The sequence below is a fragment of the Eptesicus fuscus genome, chromosome 11, assembly GCF_027574615.1.
Source record: "Eptesicus fuscus isolate TK198812 chromosome 11, DD_ASM_mEF_20220401, whole genome shotgun sequence".
Classification (NCBI taxonomy): Eukaryota; Metazoa; Chordata; class Mammalia; order Chiroptera; family Vespertilionidae; genus Eptesicus; species Eptesicus fuscus.
In genome coordinates this window covers 74,647,275-74,668,763 of record NC_072483.1, presented here as the reverse complement: position 1 = coordinate 74,668,763, position 21,489 = coordinate 74,647,275, and the positions used below count along the sequence as shown (strand labels likewise).

Sequence of the window (21,489 nt, the reverse complement as noted above, 5' to 3'; positions counted from 1 at the left end):
ACTAAATACTTAGAATATAGATGAGTAGCAAAATCAGATAAACTCCATTTAGTTAAAATGATCAAAAGATGAGGCTCAAGCTAAGACCTGTTTCCCTGACTCAGTTCTCTAAAACCCAGTCTTCTAAACCCATGTTAAGGGACTTGAAAATTGAAAAATTGAGATGCCAAGTGTCCTCTGTAGTGTGCTAAAAGAATATAGAGCCCTGGCCGGGTAGTGGGTTTAATCCTTGGTCAGAGCACCTATAAGAATCAATCAATGAATGCATATATAAGTGGAACAAAAAAATCTCTCTCTTTCTCTCTCCTTTTTATTTCTCAGAAATATCCAGCCAAAAAGTAAATACAGAAACCTTTTAATTCCCTGCAAAGAAAATTTCCGGATAATTCCATATGTCTTTATAATCATAGAGACAATCTTATCCTTACTCAAACATTACCAAAAATAAAGACTATGGTTACAATTTATTCTCCTTAGATGCAAACAATCTCATCTATTTTGACATCAAAAAGGCAGAAAGGCAAAATACAAATTCCAAGGACAGAGATGAAAACACTACTTTCTATTTTTTAAATTTATTTTTTTATTTTGTTTGACTATTGCACTGTTTGTTTGTTAACCTTGCAAGAACTCATGGAAGTGAGGAAAAATATCTGCAGGCTAATTTTAAACACTATGGGAGGGATTAAGCACTAAATATTTTTTAAAAATAAGACTTTTAGCTTACTTATTAAAGTAGAAAATTTTTTCCTGAAACATGACAGTTAAATTGGTCTGCAAGGCATTAATAAATGGAGAACATGGGTCTCCTCTCACAAATAACTGAAACATCATGTTCACTACCACAGAAACTAGTCCAAATATGGATATTTTCAAGTCAAAATTCCCTGGAATAGACTAAAAACAAGTTACCTTTTAACCTAAAGTTGAAAGAGCAAAATCTGTAAAAGTAATAATATTGTCATTGTTCTCAGCAATCTATTCATGAATCCTACAAGTTCTGAAAGTCTTTTCAATAAAATGAACCCTGATTTCTTGGCAAGCTCCTTACTTAAGGGGCAAGTAACTTTTGGAGCTGGCCTTCTCGGTCTGTGGATAGAGGCCAGCTGTACTGCCAGCATTGCTCCATTTAAAAAATCATCTTCAGAATGAAAGTCCAGCAATGACCTTCTCCAGTGCAACACCACCTGCAGAGATGCAAGATGGCATGAGAGGTCCCTGGGCAGGTGCAACTCTCAGCCAATAAGCCAGAAACAGGTTAAAGAGAAGAGAAAGAAGCAGAGGCCAAATGTTTCTGTTTATAGATGCTATCCTGGGTAAAATATCAAGGGCTTTTGGGTCAGAAGTGGACAATGAGCAAAAAGGAGGTAACCAGATACCAATAACGTTGAGAATTTAAGATGCTTGTACCACAACTAAAGACAGAGTTTTTATATATACCTGCAGGATGCTCTGCTTTGTATCATTCTATTTGAAATTCATGGCTGAGCCACACTTTTACTGATTTCTATTATCTGGTACATCTGTATTTCTAAATAATTATAACTGATACTTAAAATGATGCCTCGACACCCTCCAAGGTTCTTCCAAATTAAAGAAATGTCACATAGTGCCTGGTATTATTTTGGTATTAGCCTATATATACATATAACAATTGTTTAAAAACTGGTAATCCATATTGGGCTCAATGAGAACTCTCTCCATTAAAATTATTGTTTTATTAACTAGAATATCCCATTCTCCCAATAGGATTCATGACTAAGGCTTATTGTTCAACCAAAACTGGAATGAGGGCAATGGGTTCTCAGAATCAAAACACTCATGATGAAATGTCCCACTGACCACCTCTGTGATGTAAGACCACCAGGGTGTTTCACTGCAACCTGAACATCTTACAGGATAAAGTCCTCATGAAGACCAGATATCCAAATCCTTAGACTTTTGTAGGATTCAGAATCATTTTTCACTCAGTTGGCTCTCTACTTGCTCACTTGTATCTACACTCATTTGTCCAGCTTTGGTTGGCTGCTGAGTTCCAGTGGAAAAATTCCAACTCTGCCTCCCAGCCTCTCCTCTAGGGACTTGGAAATGGAAGGTAGTGCAGTTCTTTCCTGCCATCTGCCAAGCATGGCACCCCGGGCTTCTTGGGGTAAGTTCGACAGGCAATTTTAAAGAACTCTTCTGCAGCATCGAGAGCAATGAGACGGTCCTGCCAAAAAATTAAATACAAAAAAGTTGTCAAGATGGGAACCCAAGCCCTTCGATGGGAAAACCAAACTAACAACAAAACCCATCCCAGACCTAATAACAAGGAAACAGTTATTAAATTTTTCTCAACAAATTTAGAGACACGCCTTAATCCTTTACTTACGTTATCCAAGAAACAGCCTTTCAAATTCTTTGTCAATCTTGGGTTATATAAACAACATTTTTCATATCTCTGACCTACAAAGCTGACTATACAGTAGAATTGGCTGCAAAATACAGATTCTTGAGTCACAACCCAAGCCTCAATAGGTCGGAGTGCAATCCAAAAATCTGAATCCTACAGCCCCCCCGGGTGGCTCGTGCTACTGGCCACAGATGCCAGCACCATCTGCTACCTCACATTGTGGGGTTGCCAGTGGAGTTGGAATGAGTATATAGATGAACAGAAAAGCAGAAAATTGAAAGCAAAATCAGGGCAGATGAAAAATGCATCCACTCACCACAACAAAGAGGTATCTCTCAGAGAGCTCCCAACCTGTTGGGAAAATAGTGGTCTCCTCAGCCAGTTTCAACAAGATCTCTCGAGCTTTCCTTGTGTTTTTAGAGTCACTGATGGTGCTGAGTTTCGTCACTGACAACAAAGAGTCTGTTTCCTTTTGAAAACCTAAGGTAAACCAAAAAGTACCTGTCAAGTAAAGTAGTCACAGGAAGGGACTGCCCTGCAGCACAGGCCCTGCAGGAGGTGGAGGGACCCCGATGTGGATTCTGAACAAGCAGGGGAAAACTGAAGCCAAAGGCACTGCTCCGTGGCTGCTTTCCAGCTCAGGGTGACCTGCTGGTGGTGTGTTTCATTAAAATTTGTTTGAGCCCTAGCCGGTTTGGCTCAGTGGATAGAACGTTGGCCTGCGGACTGAACCCGGGTTGTGGGCTCAATCCCTGGTTGGGGGCGTGCAGGAGGCAGCCATGGTTATTGTATTGCAACCCTAGCAGAATTCAGAAAAACCAATACCCAATATCTCCTCAAATACCACAGGGATTTTCCCCAACTTTGAAGCTTTTCTGCCTTTTAGTGCTTCTGAAAGTTTACACTGAATTTTGCTGTACTCTTAAAAAAAAAAAGTTTCTTACAAACAATATCTCTCCCAATCTGCCTCACCTCATAAAGCTAATACTAATTGGCCAATCACTCCCATCTAATTCAATCGATGCACAACTCCAAAAAAATTTGATAGTAGTACCCATATGATTCCACTGCTCTGTGCAACTTGATACTGAGGACAGATGGAGTAACACATGGCAAAACATGTCCTCAAGACCCGGGCTGGTGATAATAAAAGTGACAGATGTTTATGCTGGAGGAGACAGGAGGACAGGATTGGGGGGAAAATTCGTGCACAGTAGCCTTCAGTTGTCAATTACTGACACTCCTTGTACAAAAACCCTCGTGAAGAAAGTGAAAAGGAATGATCACCACTGCTCATTCTTACCATTTCATAATCATGTACAGACTCACCTAAATCTTCTAAAACGTGTTTCCATCTATTTCTCACTTCCCTTCGAATCTGTCGCAGGGTGTAGATATCATAGTTGAGTTTTTGCCACTCCTGTAGGAGAATAAAAATTCAGTTTTATTTTCACTCTTTGGCCTCTATCTAATTCCCAAACTTAAGCTGTTTAAACATGTGTAGCTCCTCTTCACTCATCTTCAAAGTATATCTAATAGAAGAGAAGAGTCGATAGGAAAACACTGGCTACCATTTCTGGAGAATCTACTTCGTAGCAGGAGATATGACACATTACATTAATTATCCTAATTAAACCCTTCAAATTACCTACTGTCTCAACTTCAATGGTCTCACCTGTAAAGTGGGGATAACAAATATGAATATACATTTAATGTTGTAAAGGTAAAAGGTATATCAAAGCACAATGCATGCACATGGTGTGCACTAAGAAAATCCATGTATTATCAAAGCCATTTTATAGATGAAGAAACCGAGACCCAAAGAAGTTCACTGGCAAATCCAATATCGCCCAGTTAATAAGTATCAGAATTGGTATTTGAATCCAGGTTTGACTCCTCAGTTTATGAGAAAAATGACATACAAAGAATGTATGTTATCCTTTATTTAAGGATAAAGTAGAGCTAGGATTCCCAAGTTTCTTGATTCCTAGCCAATGTTTCCCTTATCATATCTCAGCATCACTTTCTTTCATTTCCATTCCCATGATAGAATGAATCTTTCAAGCACTGAGCAGAACTATTATAAGGTTATCATTCTGAAAACTTCAGTCTTGTGGGTCATAGGCCATCATGTTGACACCAAAATAGAACTTGAATCTTTCAGGAGCATTAGACTCTTTACTGAATTAAGCATTTCTCTTAAATGCCATTGAAATTGTTTTTAAGGGGCTCTATCTATATGGAACAGTCATTTTATAAAATACACCTTTTTCTCTTAGCAAAACCACATAACTATCCTAAAGCACAGCTTAAAAGAACATCATTCTAAAAGGCTCAATTTAAGACTCAAGTTTTATGATATTTTGACTCCTCTCAACGATGCTATTATTTTCCTACGAGGCTCCTTTCAAGGTTTGCCTTGCTCACTGCTAATCAACTTTCAACTGGTTAAAAGAAATCAATTTAACTGCCATTTAAAACGTTAAAGATACCACTTGGGAAAAGAAAACTAGCAAAATAAAGTGTGTTTTGTTATAACTGCATTTTAGATCTGTATCTGAAGATATGCCAGCATGAGCTCATGGATTTTAGCTGTTTATTAAAAGTCAGGGAGTGGGAAATTTGAGTACCCTTTCCTGGTCCTATTCTTTTTTTATTTATTTACCAAAGGCACACACACACTTGCATGTACTCCAGAGTGTGGTGATTGGAATCAGGGATAAAATCTGTGGCCGTAGAAGAGAGTAAGATTAACTGAATCATCTCAGAAATATGCAACCCTGACCTCATCTTTATCATCATGTTGAAGCACACCTGTATAATCCCCTAGAGACTGTTTAAGTCATGGGGGGAAGCTCAAGTACTATGGTTTTCATTGGATGGGCCTATTGTACTAAATTGGCCATTCAGCATTTAGCATCTTGGAAGCAATATTTATTAACAACTGATTCTTCGCAAGTTCATAACCTCACTTGTCTCAGGGCCTCATGTGCAATGCAGGGATCGTTATACTACCTACCTCATGTGCTTATTGTGAGGATCAAATGAGTTCATGCAAACCCGGAAAGCGGAGTTTGGTGCATATCCTCCTCCACATAGTGTGGACACAATAGAGAAACAATCCTCCAACACTCAGCATGGTTTCTCTTACAAGGACTGAGGACATTATACATTGCAGGATGCAGAATTTCATTTGTGAGGATCCCCAGAAGAAAAATTTCTCTGCTCTCGGCATCAGGTACAATTTTACTTTTCCTGGAAATTAGTTCATTTTTCTGGACATTGTGAATTTTGTAAATGAGCGATTTCCACACTTACGTAAAAATGTGGAGTCATTTCATGAAAAACTTAGAGGTATTTTGAATCATCAAAATTTTCGACTATACTTATGTCTTCATTCATGTTTGTTCTTATCTTCTAGTGTGTGCTATCTCGCTATTTTTCAGGTGAGTTGCAGTAAGTCCATTTTAATAAAAAGAAGAGTATAAATAAATAAAAATATTTCACAGAGCAGCACTGTGCTTATTCTCAGTGACACTGACCCTCCTTCTTGCTGGATGAAATGAAAAGTAGTTAGATTCTTAGTCATAGTGATTAAGAGCCTCACACAATCAATCCTGAGATATATTCACACAACCTTAAATTTTGTAACAAACCACTAGGTGGCTTCATTAACTTGCGATTAGAGGTCTGCTAATTTTTTCTTTGAGCTTTTTAGGCTGATGCCTGAGACCAAATCTCTATTTTTCGGAGACACAGTCATCATTGGGTGATCCAGGCTTCAGACTTTAAAAAAATAAAAATCTTTCTCTTCCTGCTATCCATCTACCAGTTTTGTGGATTTGTTTGCTATTCCTGAATACCAACACTGAATGTTATACAAATTCATTCAGTTGCAGCATCTGTGACTGATAAAGTGTTTGATGGAGAAGCAATAATAGGACATTAACAAATTGCTAAGGATGGACCCACACATGACGTATTGAATGACCCGCATATGATAGGTACTTGTTTAGATTAGTGATATGAAACCTTGCATTTCTTATATCCATATTATTACTGTTTCCTTTTGACAGACTAGTCATGGGTAATCATATGAAAGTATCTGGAAGTTTTGTGCAAAATTTAAAGTCTTAATACCAATAGAAGCTTGGGTAGGGTTTTACCTAAGAATTGAGTTTTGGTAAAATAAATATAAGAGGGGAATTTTAATTCCTCTTTAACACCTGACCCCAAAGAACAGAAGCTAAAGTGACAAATGAAAAATAGTGATGTATGAAATCTGCCCACAACTTAAGAAACTAATTCATTTATTCCATGGTACTAGAGAAAAACAAGCCTTGTGATGTCCTTCTACAATTTTTAAAATGTAACAAGTTGTTTTTAGACAAATAATTTGAAAATAACAATTAAAGGTCAGTTAACTGTTCTTCACCAGTGATCTGAAACTCAAATCTATTAGACATTAAAAGTAAAAGTCTTATTTTCCAAAAGAAAGTTTTGTTTTTCTCATAATTTCTGAAATAATACATTGTGGCCAATGTGATGCTGTGGTCCAAAATTTTAACAATGAGTAAACTGTTAAAGGTGTAATAAAAGAGATAGTGCAGAATTAATTTCACAAGATACCTGGGAACCAGGACAAACTGAAAAACGTGATTGAAAATGGATCGCTGAAGATGCTTATAGCTGAATTCTTGAGGTTTTTCTCCTCTCTAGTTGTTGACCAAATCAGATAAGGGTGGCTAGACAAGAAGATTGAGGCAACAACATGAAAGGCAGAACAAAACTCAATCTCCTGCAACCATCCATAGCTACTTGTCCTCCAGGTTTGAATCCCATGAGCTGACTTTGACCTTGAGTTCTAATGTAAGTTCCTGAGATCACTTTCTCACACACAAAATTAAAACATTTTATACCTATCTATACTACGTTATTGTGAGGTTGTGGGCAAATAGGATAGTTAAAAAGTACAACTTATTTCTTGTTAAAAAGGTGATTTAAACAATTAAAGAAATGTACTCTAACAATAGATCCCATAACTATTTTAAACTCTTAGGAACAACTGCAAAAGAGATCAATTTATTTTTAATTAAAAATAACAGAATCACATAGAAATAAAAATTTAAGGAGAACAGAAGGGTATGAAATGAGAGCTAAAAGTTTGCTTTCCCATTTTCTTCTTGTCTATTTCTCAGAGGTAGCCACATTTGAACATTTCTTCTTCCTTCCCCTCTCCACCCCCCCCTGCCCCGCCTCCTCCCTCACATTGCCCTTCCCCTCCTTCTCCTCTGGTAGCTTCCACTACCAATTCCTTCCGTTTCAAACTTTTTGTACTTTTTCTATGTACTAAGAGTAATTTAGCTCTGCCTCCCTTCTCCTCCACTCCTCTCAGGTCCAGAAAAAGATTATTGGATCTATCCCCTAGAGCTGACACCTTACTGCCCTAAATTAAAGCTGGGTTCTGGTGGCAAGGAGAAAGGAGGGATAGGGACATTGGGGCAGCTAATATGTCTGCAACTAATATGTCTGCTACAAGTAAATATTTGATATTTGCTTCCCCAACATCTATACTCCTCTTATCCCATCAATCTGGATGTCAAGTACACCTAGACTTTCCTTTGGAGAACAGTTACATTTTCAGCCCTCAGTATACACTGATTGGCTTAAGCCAACAAACTCAACTTTGGCTATATATTAAAACCATCCAGGGAGCACTTAAAAATACCAATGTATAGAATCCACCTCCCAGACCAATGAAATCAGGATCTTTTGAAGGGGTACCAGATTTGAAACCCAATAACTTAAGCCATTCAGCCTATCCCATTGCCTCAAGTACAGACACGTAACCCAACTCAAGCCAAGGAGATGCAACAAAACCCATGGGGTTTCTCGGAGCAATCAGGAATTATGTTCTCTCTCCGTGGTGTGAGGGCACAAAAACTAGAACTACTCCCATCACTTTTACTACCCCGAGAAGAGCCAGCCTAAGGAAGAGGTCAGCACTCAGAGGAGGGCAAACATGAAAGGGTCTCAGAGAAATAGAGCCTAAGGACATGTAGGCCTCAGGATCAGATCTCTGCTGAAGCCAATCCTCCTTCTGGAACTCTGTAATATAAGACAATTCCACTTAGTTTTAGAGAACTAGAGTGCTCCTGGTCCTTGCATCCAAAAGATTCACGTTACTAAGTCCACTCATTAAGTACATAAACAAAAAAGAAACTATAAATACTGCACAAAATGTTAGTCTTATATTTTCCTAACTCTAGACTCTAGAATTAGACAGCATATAAACCTATTTAGCTGGGGATGCATAGGGTTTACAGAGAATGCAGCATTAATGGCTCTGCCTGGGTCCCAATCTTTCTTTCCCAAGAGTGCCCCAGGCAATGCCACAAACATAACAGCAGTCCTTTTCTCTTATCAATTGCTTTATGATGCCTCCCCTGAATTCTGTCCATCTGAGCAGAGCTTGTGACTCTCACAAGATGGTTATTAACAGGGGAGAGGAGATAGCTGTATCTAATTGGCTAATTTCTTCTAAAGATCCGGGGGACTGGGGGGAGTCTATCATTGGCTTAACCACTCAATTCCCTTACTTACAAAAATGTTTAATCCATCTGGCCACTTCATCTCTGAAGAGTGACTCAGGCAAAACCATTCCCTTCAACACGCAGGGGTGGTGGGTGGTGAGGAGTGGCAGGGGCTGCAAAGGTCTGAGATGCTGAGGACCCAGGAGGAGAGATCAGTATTTCGGACTGGGCTGGTGCTTGTCAGCAACAGAGAGCTGTGAAACCGCCCATCATTTTCTGAAACCACGCTTCAGGGCTGAGAAAACTCTGGGCACTCCCTCGGCTCCTCCCCCTGGATGCCCTACTGCTCTCTTCAGAAAGTAACCGACCATGTGATCTTTCTTTCCTTGGAACCATCCCTGGCGAGCTTGCAGCCCTCTTCTATGCTCCCTCTTCTACAAGATTACAGGTTGGGGGTGGAATCTGCCAAGAAGAGGTCAATGGGGGCGGGGGGTGGGAGGGAAGAAGACATATGTAATACTTTAAATAATAAATAATTTAAATAAATAAATAAAAGGATTACAGGTTACAAGGATGCCTAATTCAGAATCGAGCCACGTCCTGCAGGGAGCTCCCTTGACAGCCACAGTTTCCCTGGCGCACAATGGCCTTCCTCCTCCCACAGCTAATCAGCCAGCACCTCTGAGCAAACACCACAGAGCTTGGACCGCATCTGCCAAATCCAAGAGAAAAAGGGTTTTCCAAGGAATAGCTCACTCTTCTGAGAAGGGCAGCTCGTTTCACTGGCGTAAGCAGCCCTGATGCCCTTCCCTGAGCCCTGCTGCTTCCTCAAGCTCTGCTCCATCCTCCTCTCCCTCCACCACCACAAGCTTACAGGGGGAGCGCCCACTTGCTGTTCTCACTTCCTCCTCATCCCCTTACTCACCAGGCCCTGACAATCAGCCTTTCAGATCCACTGCACAAGGGAAGTGGTAAGGTACTTTCCCCACCTTCCTCTGTCACTAGTGACCAAATGGGGGTGTCTCATAGTCCTTTCTGAGGGCCCTCGTCTCTCTAAAGCATTACATCCTGATGGCCATCCCCTTCTTAACATGCCTCTCCAGGTTTCTGTGGGAAAAGAACAAGGAACGAGAGCTTACTATGAACCCACTCAGTACAGCAGGCATGGACTCCTCCACCCTGTGAGGTGGTGTTAGAATCCCCACACAGGGGAGGGAAGGAGCAGTATCTTGCCTAGGGTCACTCAGCAGCAGGTCTGAAATGTGGGACCTGCTGTCTCCCAAGTGCATTCTTCAGCTGATCTCCCTCCCTCCCCTCCCTTCCCTTTGCAGGTCCCTCTTCTTCCTTTGCCTCGTCTTTTCATGCCATCCTTTCCCAAGACTTTGTCTTGGGTCTTCTCATCTCCATCTCCCTGGATAATTTCCCCTCCTGCCTCCACTTCTGTTGTCACTCCTAAGTCTCCCCGCTTTGCTTTGACCCCAAGCCTGAGCTATAGGGCTTGATTTCCCCCTTTGTGCTGGGTGTCTCCACATGGGTGGGCTGCTAATAGGGCCACTCAATAGAGTCTGACTCCCCCACCAGCCTCCATCAGGCCAATGTCTTCTCTCTTATGTTTCCAACTTAGTTATTTGCTCACTCCCCTTCAATCCCACCTTCTGAATCCATACCAGTCACCTAACCCTGTTGGTTCTCTCCCTGCCACAAACTCCCCTCTTCTCTAATCCCAATGCCTCAGCCTTAAGAAGCCTGAATAGATGCAATACTGATACCTCTGCTTCCAGAAGCTAATGTCTCTGATCTCATACCAACCAGCTGTCTTCCTAAAGTAAGGTGACCAGATTTTAACATTGGTAAAGCGGGACACTATTGACCAGGGGGGTTCTTTTTTTTTTTTTTTAATATATTTTATTGATTTTTTACAGAGAGGAAGAGAGAGGGATAGAGAGTTAGAAACATTGATGAGAGAGAAACATCGATCAGCTGCCTCTTGCACACGCCCTACTGGGGATGTGCCCGCAACCAAGGTACATGCCCTTGACCGGAATCGAATCTGGGACCCTTGAGTCTGCAGGCCGACGCTCTATCCACTGAGCCAAACCGGTTTCGGGCGGGGGGTGGGGGGTGGGGGGGGTTCTTGATTAAAAATTTGGTCTATATTGTAATCGCTTTTGGTTTTTTTAATAAAAGGAAATTCACTTCTTAGATCATCGTTGAATTTGCATCCTCTTTTCTTACTCATTATGTTAAAAATCTAAAAAAAATAATTTAAAATTATATTATAAATTATTATATATATATTGCTTAAAAACACAGTAAGTAGGTACATAATTACATGAACATATTTTATTGTTAGTTTATAAATTAAATTAATTTGATTGTTATAAAGTAACTATATTTTAAAAATTATTTTAATCCTATATTTCTTTCTAAATAATAACAGTACTAACTTGTATTATTTTTCCTCTGAATTTGCCGTGTCACTTTCAAGGCCGGTGCTAGACTTTTTGCCGCCACTATAAAATATAAATAATAAGAGTACTGTCTGCTAAATTCAAGAAAATTTATGTATTTATGAAATAAATAAATTACTTACCTAAATTATCTGAATAGCTGATTTGTGATGACATCACTTGTTTAACTAGCTTACTAGCACGCAGTACGATGTATATCGTCTGAGAGACAGTTACAAAATGTTTTCGTCATTGCCAATCCCAAAAAATGCCATTGTTCATTAAGTCCAAACAATGGTGGTCGAATTCTAACAACTGATCAACAATGCGAACTTTGATAAGCAGTTCTCGATAATCAGTTCTCAACAATTATTTGTTATTATTAAAGTTTAACATTATAAAATTAACAAAAACAATATAAAACTCATATCCTGGCTAAATAGCCACATGGCCTCCGAAAACCGTATATTCCCTTCCCGTTCTCCCGCCGTTCCCTAGCTTGTCGTGCATTCTTTCCAAAAATTGGGACTTCTATAAACGCCGCGGGACGCGGGACAAATTGTTAAAAATCGGGACTGTCCCGCCAAAAGCAGGACGTCTGGTCACCTTATCCTAAAGGTGAAAGTGGGTCTTCTCCCTCCCCGACATTTTCAGTGGTTCCACACCACTTACTGAGTAGTGAATAACATTTCAATCCCGAACAGGCTCTCCATAATCTGACTTTCCACTCTTGTTCCTACAATGTCCCTCCACTCACAGCGTGCCCCTGCCACATGGGTCCACCAGTCTATGCCTGAGTATGCCTTGAATCTAAATCCTACTCACTCATCAAGGCTCAGCATAAACACCAACACCTCGAGAAGCCTTCACCTTTCTTGCCAGTGGAAAGTAATAGCTTTGTCTTCGAAATTCCTCAGCCCTTTTATGAAAACTGTTGTAGAGTTATTTTATTTACTGTATAGATATTACTATATAGGTATTTGTATCATCTCCTTCACTACCGATTGCAGGTTCTGTGGATACAAGAACCTGATTCATCCATGTCTTCCACAGTCTTCTGTAGACAGCAGGTGCTCCAATGGGTGTAGTGAACTCAAATGAATATGACAATTTATATAAAGGCCACATTCTGCCCGTGACTGAGTACCTATTTTAAATCTAGACAGCAGCACAACATTTTATTTGAAAAAGCCACTTGGGCTCTAATTCATGTGTGTTCTGGACAAGGCATGTTTATATGATCAAGACATTTTAATGCCCATATTTTGGGGAAACAGAATAAATTCAAGAAAGGTGAAATGGATCAAAATAAAAAATTCACCTCTTCTACTCAGTGCCTGATCAAGCATTTGCTATTTGAAAAGTACTTTTCACATATGTCTCTTTAAATAAGAATAGATATTGAGGCTGCACTATGGCAGGCACTGCTCCAGGCACTCTGTATGTGACATCCCAGACACAAAATCAGATGAGATGGGTTTATGGATTTGTTTCTAGAGAGGTGCTAAGTGTGGCACTACGAGGTTAAATAACTCAACTGAGATATCAGAGCTATTAAGTAGGGAACTTAGAATTTAAACTCAAAGCTGTCTGACTCCATAACCTCCCTCCAGTACACTAAGCTGCATTCAATTAGGCCCAAATATAACCCACTACACTGTTCTTCCCTGTCACCAATATGGAAACTGGGACACAAAGAGAGAAATGATTCTAAAAGTGGTTCCTGGCATAGCCACTCAGTCCAGGAGACAAAAGACCCCCTTTTCTGTTCCCCGCTGCCTCTCGCTGACACAGTCCTCATGGCCCAGCAGCGAGGGGCAGGACAATGCAACCAGATCCCAGTGTAAGGGGCAGGCTGATGAGACTCGAGGGAAAGGGAGGCGAGTCCATTATGCAGAAGAAGCTTCCTTTAAACACAGCTGGTTCTGGACAGCATCAAGGCCACCTACCCAGGAGGGGCATCTTCTTTCAGGACTATAAAAGCCTATTCTCTACACCCAGCAGACGTGGTGTGTAAGTGGGAAAGATAGGATTGTGTTTCACTGTTCCTAGACAGGCGGTCCACTCATTAGCCCTCGGCTTCCACCTCGGCCCAAATGGCACAGGATCAAATGACAGCGCAGAGAAGCTCAGTGAATTAGAGGATACACAAGAGACTAGATGAACCCTGGAGGAGGATGTGGTAGGGAGTGGAAGCCAAGAAGGGGTCAGTGCCCAGGGACCTGGCACTTAGGTCCTTGGGGACTCCAGGACCTGGAAGGCCCTCCAACACCTCCCAACAAGAATTGCCTTAATTGCTTCTATCCAGGCATCTCATCACTCTGAAGCACTCATTCTAAGTAAGGTCTATCTGTTGGTAACTAGGGCCTATGGAAATGAGCCTTTTCAGTTGGGCAGGTCAAGCTCTGATGTGGTTATCTCTCTCCTAGCTTCACCAGACCTACCAATTCAATGAGGTAAAAACAAGCCTCTGGGTTATAGATTCACACCTGAGTCTAGTCCCTACAGACCTTCCAGAGCTATCTACTTGCCCTTTCTCTGAACCCCAGGTGAAGCTGGGCCTAAGTGGAGTTGGTCCGCTGTGCTGACCAGGAGGCCCTGCGTTTCCACCCCAGGTGTACTGATTCTTAATAGATAACAGCAGTTTGACTCTATATACCATGCAGAGCCTCAAACCCCAAATAGCACCCTGGATTCCCTTTGGGAGCACCTGGGAAAGGCACATCCATACCCTAGTGGCCAATGCAGCCCCCCTGCCCTTTGCAGTGCTCATGGGCCTTAACCTAGAATTAGAGCAAGAAAGTTGACCTAGAACAAGTCAAATGCAAATGCCAAGTAATGCTTTCCCAACTCCCCGGTTAATTTTTATTCCACAGCTCTGCTGGAGTGGCAGCCAGGGGCCCCTGACCTAATTCTTTATCTGGTTTTAACCAGATTAATCCAGGGGATAGCTCGCAGCTCCTGCTGGGGAGGTGTGCCAGCAATAAGATTTCAAATCAGTTTTGTCTCATTTGTGGAGTTCCAGCCCATGAACTGCTTTAGCATTAGAACAAGAGCCAAATTCAGGATGTGATTTGGCTAACACTTCCAGTAGGAAGAATGTAACATTATTATTCCAAATCAATTAGTGGGAACCATCTCAGAGTTCTGCTGCTCCAGTCACCACAGGGAAGAAGGACAATTGGTTGTTGTCACTAATGGCAAAGGATAATAAAACCAAATTCCTGTGCATGGAGAGGAAAGGGGGCTTGAATTTCTGGCAAGGTAGAATTAGCCACTTCATTCAATTACTTAAAGTATGTACTGTGGAGGAAGCCTGGTTCTTCAAAATGCAGAGGCAAGTTTAGATTCAACCGTGGACTGTATGAATCAGCATGACATCTTAAAGATCTGGCTTTCCCTTAGCATCTAACCCTATGCTGGGCAATATGGTAGCCACTGGCCACACATGGCTAGTGAGCCCTTGGAGTGTGGCTAGTCCAAATCAAAACGCACTATAAATGTAAAAATACACATTGGATTTTGAAGTCATAATACAAAAAAAAAAAAAAAGTAAATTATCTCATTAACAGCATTTATATTGATTGCGTGTTGAAATGATAATATGTTGGATATATTTGGTTAAAATATATTATTAAATTTAATCTCACCTATTTATTTTTACTTTTCAATGTGGCTACTAGAAAATGTAAAATTACTTATGTGGCTTGCATTCTGTTTTTACTGGATAGTGCTAATCTAGAGAATACTATACCTAATGGTTTCCTTTCACAAAGTGGCAAATCGGCAAAGGGACGCCTATTTGGCCAAATTCCACCAGAAAACACTCTTGTTTGGGTCCTTAAAGATTGCAGTTTTTTCCAGGTGATAGTATAACAGAGTTTATTTTAGGGTAGGGTTATGTATAGGTCATTTTTTTTCTCCTATACTATCCAAATTTTCCACAATAGTGATGTATTTCTTCTGTAATGAAAACAGAAACTTTAAAGTCCCTACGAAGCATTATTTTTACAGCTTCCTTTGTTAAGACCACCTAGTGTCTAATTACCTCCAAATGGAAGAGTCTACTTATGAGTACTATTGTCACTTGAACTTATTTAGAAAAGTCTTGACTATTTCTGAATGGCAACCAAGACCTTAGCTCCCTTGATTTCCATGAATTCTGTTAAACTGAAAATCCTGTTGATGAATTTGCAAGTTCCTGTGTGTGTCCCAATATTAGGTGAAAACACTGGTCTTTGGTGGGGCATTTACTGTCTACATTTCAGAACCCTGACAGCTTCAAAGAAGAAGAGCAAGGGGACAGAGCAAGGCCAAGGTGAGCACCAGGAAGGAGGCCCAGGAGAGGTGTTCTTTTTGGATTGAGGGGAACGAAGGAAGGGCATTCAATAGAGCCCATCAGAGACACAAACAGGGAGAGAAAGGAAAGAGAGAAATTAAGTTACAATTTGCTTTTATAAAATAACCCCAAGATCTAAAAGTTTTCCCTTTTTTAACCCAAATACTATTGTAGTAATAACCATTTTTGTAATTACTCTTCTTGCATTCCTTATCATTAGGGACCCTACTTGCAATTGCTCTTCCTTTATTGGAAAGCTGTCAAATTGGTTGAGTAAACCCCAGTTCTTTTCATCTTTACCCCCTTAGAAGGAAGGAGTTAAAAGAGCTGGTCCTTGACCCATTCACTGTATGTGTGTGTGTGTGTGTGTGTGTGTGTGTGTGTGTGTGTGTGTGTGTGTGTGTGTTGGGAGGGTAGGGAGGATAAGCCCCCAGACAAAAGGAAAGCAGGCAGGTGACCCCATCAAATTTCCTTATCAACTGGACTTCCTGGTAACTCGAAGAGTACTATTTGCTAAGAAGAAGAAAGCTTATCTACAGAATGTCCTTAGTAAAATATCTCTGGTCAAAGGATTACTTAGACTCAGGCACCAACATCTTCAGGATATGGCTCCCTGGAGAATGTCACTATACTATACTAAAAAATAATGAGAAGGTATACGCAATGGAACTCTTCATAATATAAATTCTCTCTACTGTCTAAAATAACCCAATGAACCTCACATTGACACATCTAGCATTCAGAGTCAGAGGGGCCTGTCCTGTGGAGGAAGGGGGTCTTAGGGATAAAATCTCAATGTCCCACACCTCTGTCTGCTTCGTGGGCGTCTCTCAATTGCCTGTGTCTTTGCAAGTATCAGTAAAGCTTGATACTGGGTAAGATCTACAACTCTTGTGAATCTGCTTTGACAATGGGTTTTGCATGCCCTACCTCTCTCTCCCATCACTTAACTCCAACTTTATAATTTTTAGTATTTTTATTTTATACCTCTAAATTTATCTTTTAAAGACACAGGTGCAAACTAAACCACTTCCCTAATCACACCAAGCACATCTCCAGCATATTACATCCCTATAAACACAACCCAAAGTCCCATTGAACCTTCCACAAGAGCAACAAGATGCTTGTCTAGGTCACCTGTCCACGACACCAGGGTTCCCTTAACAGCTTGGAGTTATTATTGAAGTTCAAGCCTTATAAAACTCTGTTCCTTACAATTTCAGTATCTCACTCACTGTCCATTTGCAGGCCCCCACAATCTTCAACTGAGCTTCCAGATGCTGTCACCCTTGTGCAAATATTTGGGGGTTACTCTAACAAAGCCTCAAGCATGACATAATGCCACAGCCTCAAGGAAAAATAGCCACTTAAGAGAAAGCAGCCCTGTCATTGCCTGGATGCTCACTGGTTAACACACTGTGTATAATTACTCTGGTCTTTACTGGCTATCACAGACACAAGGATGACCCTTTGCCAAACCAATTAGGACGCTGCCTAATGAATCCTGAATTCGCCAGCCATTTCCAATTTTCAAGACCTTTGCCTACCGGTCATCTGCCTGGCTCCTTATCACCATGGCAAGCTCTTAAGTCAAACACAGCCCCTAACACAATGTCTGCAGCTAAAAGCCAGAAAGCAAAAGGGAAACAGTGGTAAATTTAATATGCTTGGGAATTACGGTGTATCTTTTTTATTTTGACTAACTCACATGCTAGATTGTTATGTAATCATTTTTGGAAAGAAAAATCAATGCTTTGCGCCCACAAATGAAAAGGCTAGTTTCTAATGAGGATTTCTTCTCCTAAAAGGATAACCAGGCAGTGGGCACAGAAAGCCCTCCTCAAAGGTGCTGGTGATGTGTCCTTTTTGTATAAAAAATTAAATCTGCACAACCAATTGAGCACAAAACCAAAGGCAAAGCTTGGATGATGGCGTCAGTCTGAGAGTAAATATTTTAGGGTTTACAAGATATAAAGTCTCTGTCACAACTACTCACCTTTGTCACTGCAGCACTAGGCAGCCAGAGACACTATGTAAACGAATGGGCGTGTCTGTGTCCCGGTAAAACTGGAGTTGACCATAGTTTGTCTAAGACATGGAGAGAAATGTGGCATGGAGAAAGCCCCTCTACCTGTTTTACCCTCAGCAATATCCCTGCGCTTCATTCCCAGCATAGTGTACGCATCTCATTCAAAGGGAGAGGTCTAGTTAAGTCCTTAAAATGCAGGTGCCCAGGAGCAGGTGCCCAGGAACATAACACTAATGTTTCTGGGGTTAAAAGTCATGTCACTTTTCCATAATTCACAGGTCTTTAAATATGGAGACTCTTGAGATATACCCTCTATCGCTCCCTCTGTCAGGTGAGAAAACAGACCCAGAGAGATTGAGTGGCTGGCCCAAGGTCACACAGCAGGTTAGCAGTACATTCAGGAGACAGTCGCAGAGTTGGGCCAGAACCCCAGGAATCCTGTCTGCTGTTCCACGCTCCTCCTATGAAATAAACATCTGCTTTACTTTCTAACACCCACTGCCAGAGGCCCAGGTAACAGAGTCAAGTAGATGAGCTTTCAAACTTGGAGACTCACTTTTCCAAATGAGAACCCACATGGACCCCAACATAACCTATCTGTGAAAGTGAGGGTGCCTCTCTCCCTCTGCCAGCTCCCTCTCAAAACTCATGGGGCATCTCAAAGAAATCATAAGGATCAAGGAACAAAGTAGTTCAAATGTGATTTTATTTATCATCTATTCTCCTCTAGGGACCTCTTTCTACTAGGACTCTCCTCCTCTACTTTTTATTCCTGCCCAAATGCGCTGGGCCAGCTCTGCAGTGGCCCTCTCCCCCAACCTCCCCTGCATACCCTGCAATCAAACTTGTCAGTCCTGGATCCTATTTCTTTGAAAAACAGATTTGTGCTGACCTATTCATGACGGGTAATTTTTTGCCAAGGCACAACCAATCAGTCTCTGATACAAATTAATGTATTATTGCTCCTAGATATCAAATTTAAGTTTTAAAGGGGCCTTTTAGTAGCTCAATAGAGTGTTTTTAAAGTGATATTAGGTGGCTTTTCCAAAAATGCCTGCAGGCTGCCTGAGATGAGGAAATTTAAGTCTTTATTCCTTCTTCCACCCATGTAGTTTTATCAGTGTCCTGGTAGGTTTCATTAGGGGAGATAGGGGAAGAGATCCAATTATAACAGAAAAAAATTTAACGACCACAGACATGCGCCAAAGCATGTCACGAGGCCTTGACCACAGAAGCTATTTTAAGGGTGTGTCAAGAACTGTGAAGCATCTGAGATTTGACTCTTTTACAAGCTACCAAGTTCTCCTGCCACAGTTGCATGGATGCTGGCAAAAAACACGAGACTCCTGGGTCAGAGACAAGGGACCCAGCAATAGCAGATCAGCATGTTTTATGCGAGTTCTCTAAGTCTTGATTCCAACACAGTAATAGAAAGATACCTGCACATGCAGGAGGCTGCCTTACAGGAGAGGAACCCTGAACTTGGGAAACCTGAACCTGCTACAGTGGGCAGTAGGCCTGCCTGTGCTTTGCTCTGGAGAGAGATCTACACCTCCTGAGGCAGTTCACTGTGCAAACATCTTTGAAAAAACTCCCCAGAATGAAGGGCTGACAATGTGCTCTTCTCACAACATGCCCAGAGACCAAGAGACCTATGGAGAATTATCTCTCAATAGGAAGAGAAGGCCAGGCCTGCTCAGAACTCCTATGGAATATGAGCTGGGAGTAAAAGGGGCCAGAAGGAAAGAACAAATCTTGCAAAGGGACAAATATGTATTTTCTCCTTGTTTAGTTTGAAAGTGCACCCCATCCTTCTCAGAACAAAATTCAGAATCCTCACCATGGCCTACTGGCCTTCATGATCTGGTCCTCACTAGTGTTCCCAGTGCAGTGGCCCACAGAACAGCTCACTCCCTCTGCTGCAGCCACACTGGCCTTCTCATTGTTCCTAATACATACCATGTGCATTCCTGCCTCAGAGCCTTCGCAGCTGCTGTTCCCTCTGCCTGGAATGTCCATCCCAAGGCTCACTCCCTCACCTCATTCAGATCTCCATTCTCCAGCCCAGAGACACCTTCTGTTCCCTCGTATTGTCTTATTTTCCTTCAAAGGGCTTATCACAACCCACCACATATTAATTTGTTGTGAGTCTCCCCTCAGTAGAACATAAGCTCCCTGAGGGCAGACCCTTTGTTTACTGCTATGCCCACAGGTCTAATCTGATCACCAAACAAAACAACCATTTTTAACCCTATCAACTGCATGGCTACCATTATTAATTGAATTATGTCCCCCAAATTCATATACTGAAGTCCTAACCCCCGGGGACCTCAGATTGTGACAATTTTTAAAGAGAAAGGGTCTTTACTGGGGTAATCAAGCTAAAATGAAGTTATCAGGGTGGGCCCTAATCCAATACGACTGGTGTCCTCCTAAGAAGGAGACATTTGCCATGATAAGCAAGGTGTCAGCTGCCATGACTAGTTAAAAACAATACATAGAGCCAATGGCTATCCAAGCTGGAGGCAGTCCCGTAGGAAAGCTGCACTGAAACATTTCAGTACGTGCTCTCTCTGGCTGCTCTCTACCCAGATGTGCTTTCTAGTCCCCAAACATCACTTTAAAACAGACAACAGATAATAAATGCTATGTCATGGATTAAAATGTGAAGGTGAAGACGGAGGCATGCTCTGCTTCTGAACACTCACTCAACAGTCCAAAGCCAAGGTACATGTGAGCCTCAGCCAGTTCCTCTTCGTCACCAGGTCTAACCCTGTGTGAGCCACGACAGGCACACACAGACACGCACAGACAGGTGGAAGTATCCTGAGCCAGCGAAGGGAAGCAAAGGGTGGAGGAAATCGGCAGAGGGCTGCTTGCTCCCCTCCCTGGTCATTTTACACAGCCCTGCTCTCGGCTTTCTGCGGCTGGAAGAAGAGTCCAAGGGGACTGAAAGCAGGAGAAACAAGAGAGGAAGACCTTTCCAAAGTAGGGCAGAGGAACAGGTGGGGCGAGTGGTATGAAGGGCAGTCAGTGTTTCCACATCAGCTGAGGCTCCACCAGCTAGAAGGGAGAGCGTTGCTCAAATGCCCCTGCCTGGCCAGACCTAACCCCAGTCTGATGGGAAAGACATTGGGCACCCCCAGTTAGTTTATATATATTCTTGGGCACTCAAAGATGTGTTCAATGCTGACTGCCAGCTCAGTCCAGATTCACCCCTTTAAACAATTCAGCCCCTGGGCCCCACAAAATCCTTGGGGATAAGAAAGGGTTTAGCTCATCCAGTGCCTTCACCTCCACCCTCCCTGTCCCTCTCCCAGGAATATTGGACCTCGAGCTTCTAGCAGTGTTTCCAAGGTGATGAGGCTGCTCCAACCCCAGTTCAGGAAAGACAAAACCGTATGACAATATATTGGGACGTATCTGGAGGCCCAGCAAAGAAGAGCACTGAGCTGAGCTGGCCTCTCTGCTCAGAAAACCTCTCCTCTTCCTCATATCTCATCAATTACAATGAATTTGGGTTCACAAGGTCCTCTTTCAAACCATCCAATGAATTCCTCTGGTTTTGTCCAAATACCTGCTTCTGTTTAATTTCCAGTTGAGCTGAGCCTACACAGTATAAGTAGACATTAACTGGATAAAAAGGTGGAGGGGAAAGGTTAGGGATGGGACATTCAGCGGGGAGAGCCAGGTTTGGTGAGGAGCCAACCGAAGGGGATGCGGCCAGAGGGTCACATGAGAAGAAC

General features: G+C 41.8%; 1 protein-coding gene across 3 annotated transcripts in view; it reads right to left on the bottom strand.

Annotated features, from left to right (window-relative positions):
- Positions 1 to 288: 288 nt before the first annotated feature.
- MREG (melanoregulin) overlaps positions 289 to 21,489 on the bottom strand; it is a 53,277-nt gene continuing 32,076 nt past the window's right edge. For all 3 annotated transcript variants that reach the window (XM_054723358.1, XM_054723357.1, XM_054723359.1), the window contains 3 exons: positions 3,722 to 3,812; positions 2,709 to 2,872; positions 289 to 2,209 (listed from right to left, as the gene is read on the bottom strand). In XM_054723358.1, the coding sequence (XP_054579333.1) occupies positions 2,075 to 2,209; positions 2,709 to 2,872; positions 3,722 to 3,812 (390 nt within the window). In that variant the 3' untranslated portion in view covers positions 289 to 2,074. The remainder of the gene's footprint in view (positions 2,210 to 2,708; positions 2,873 to 3,721; positions 3,813 to 21,489) is intronic.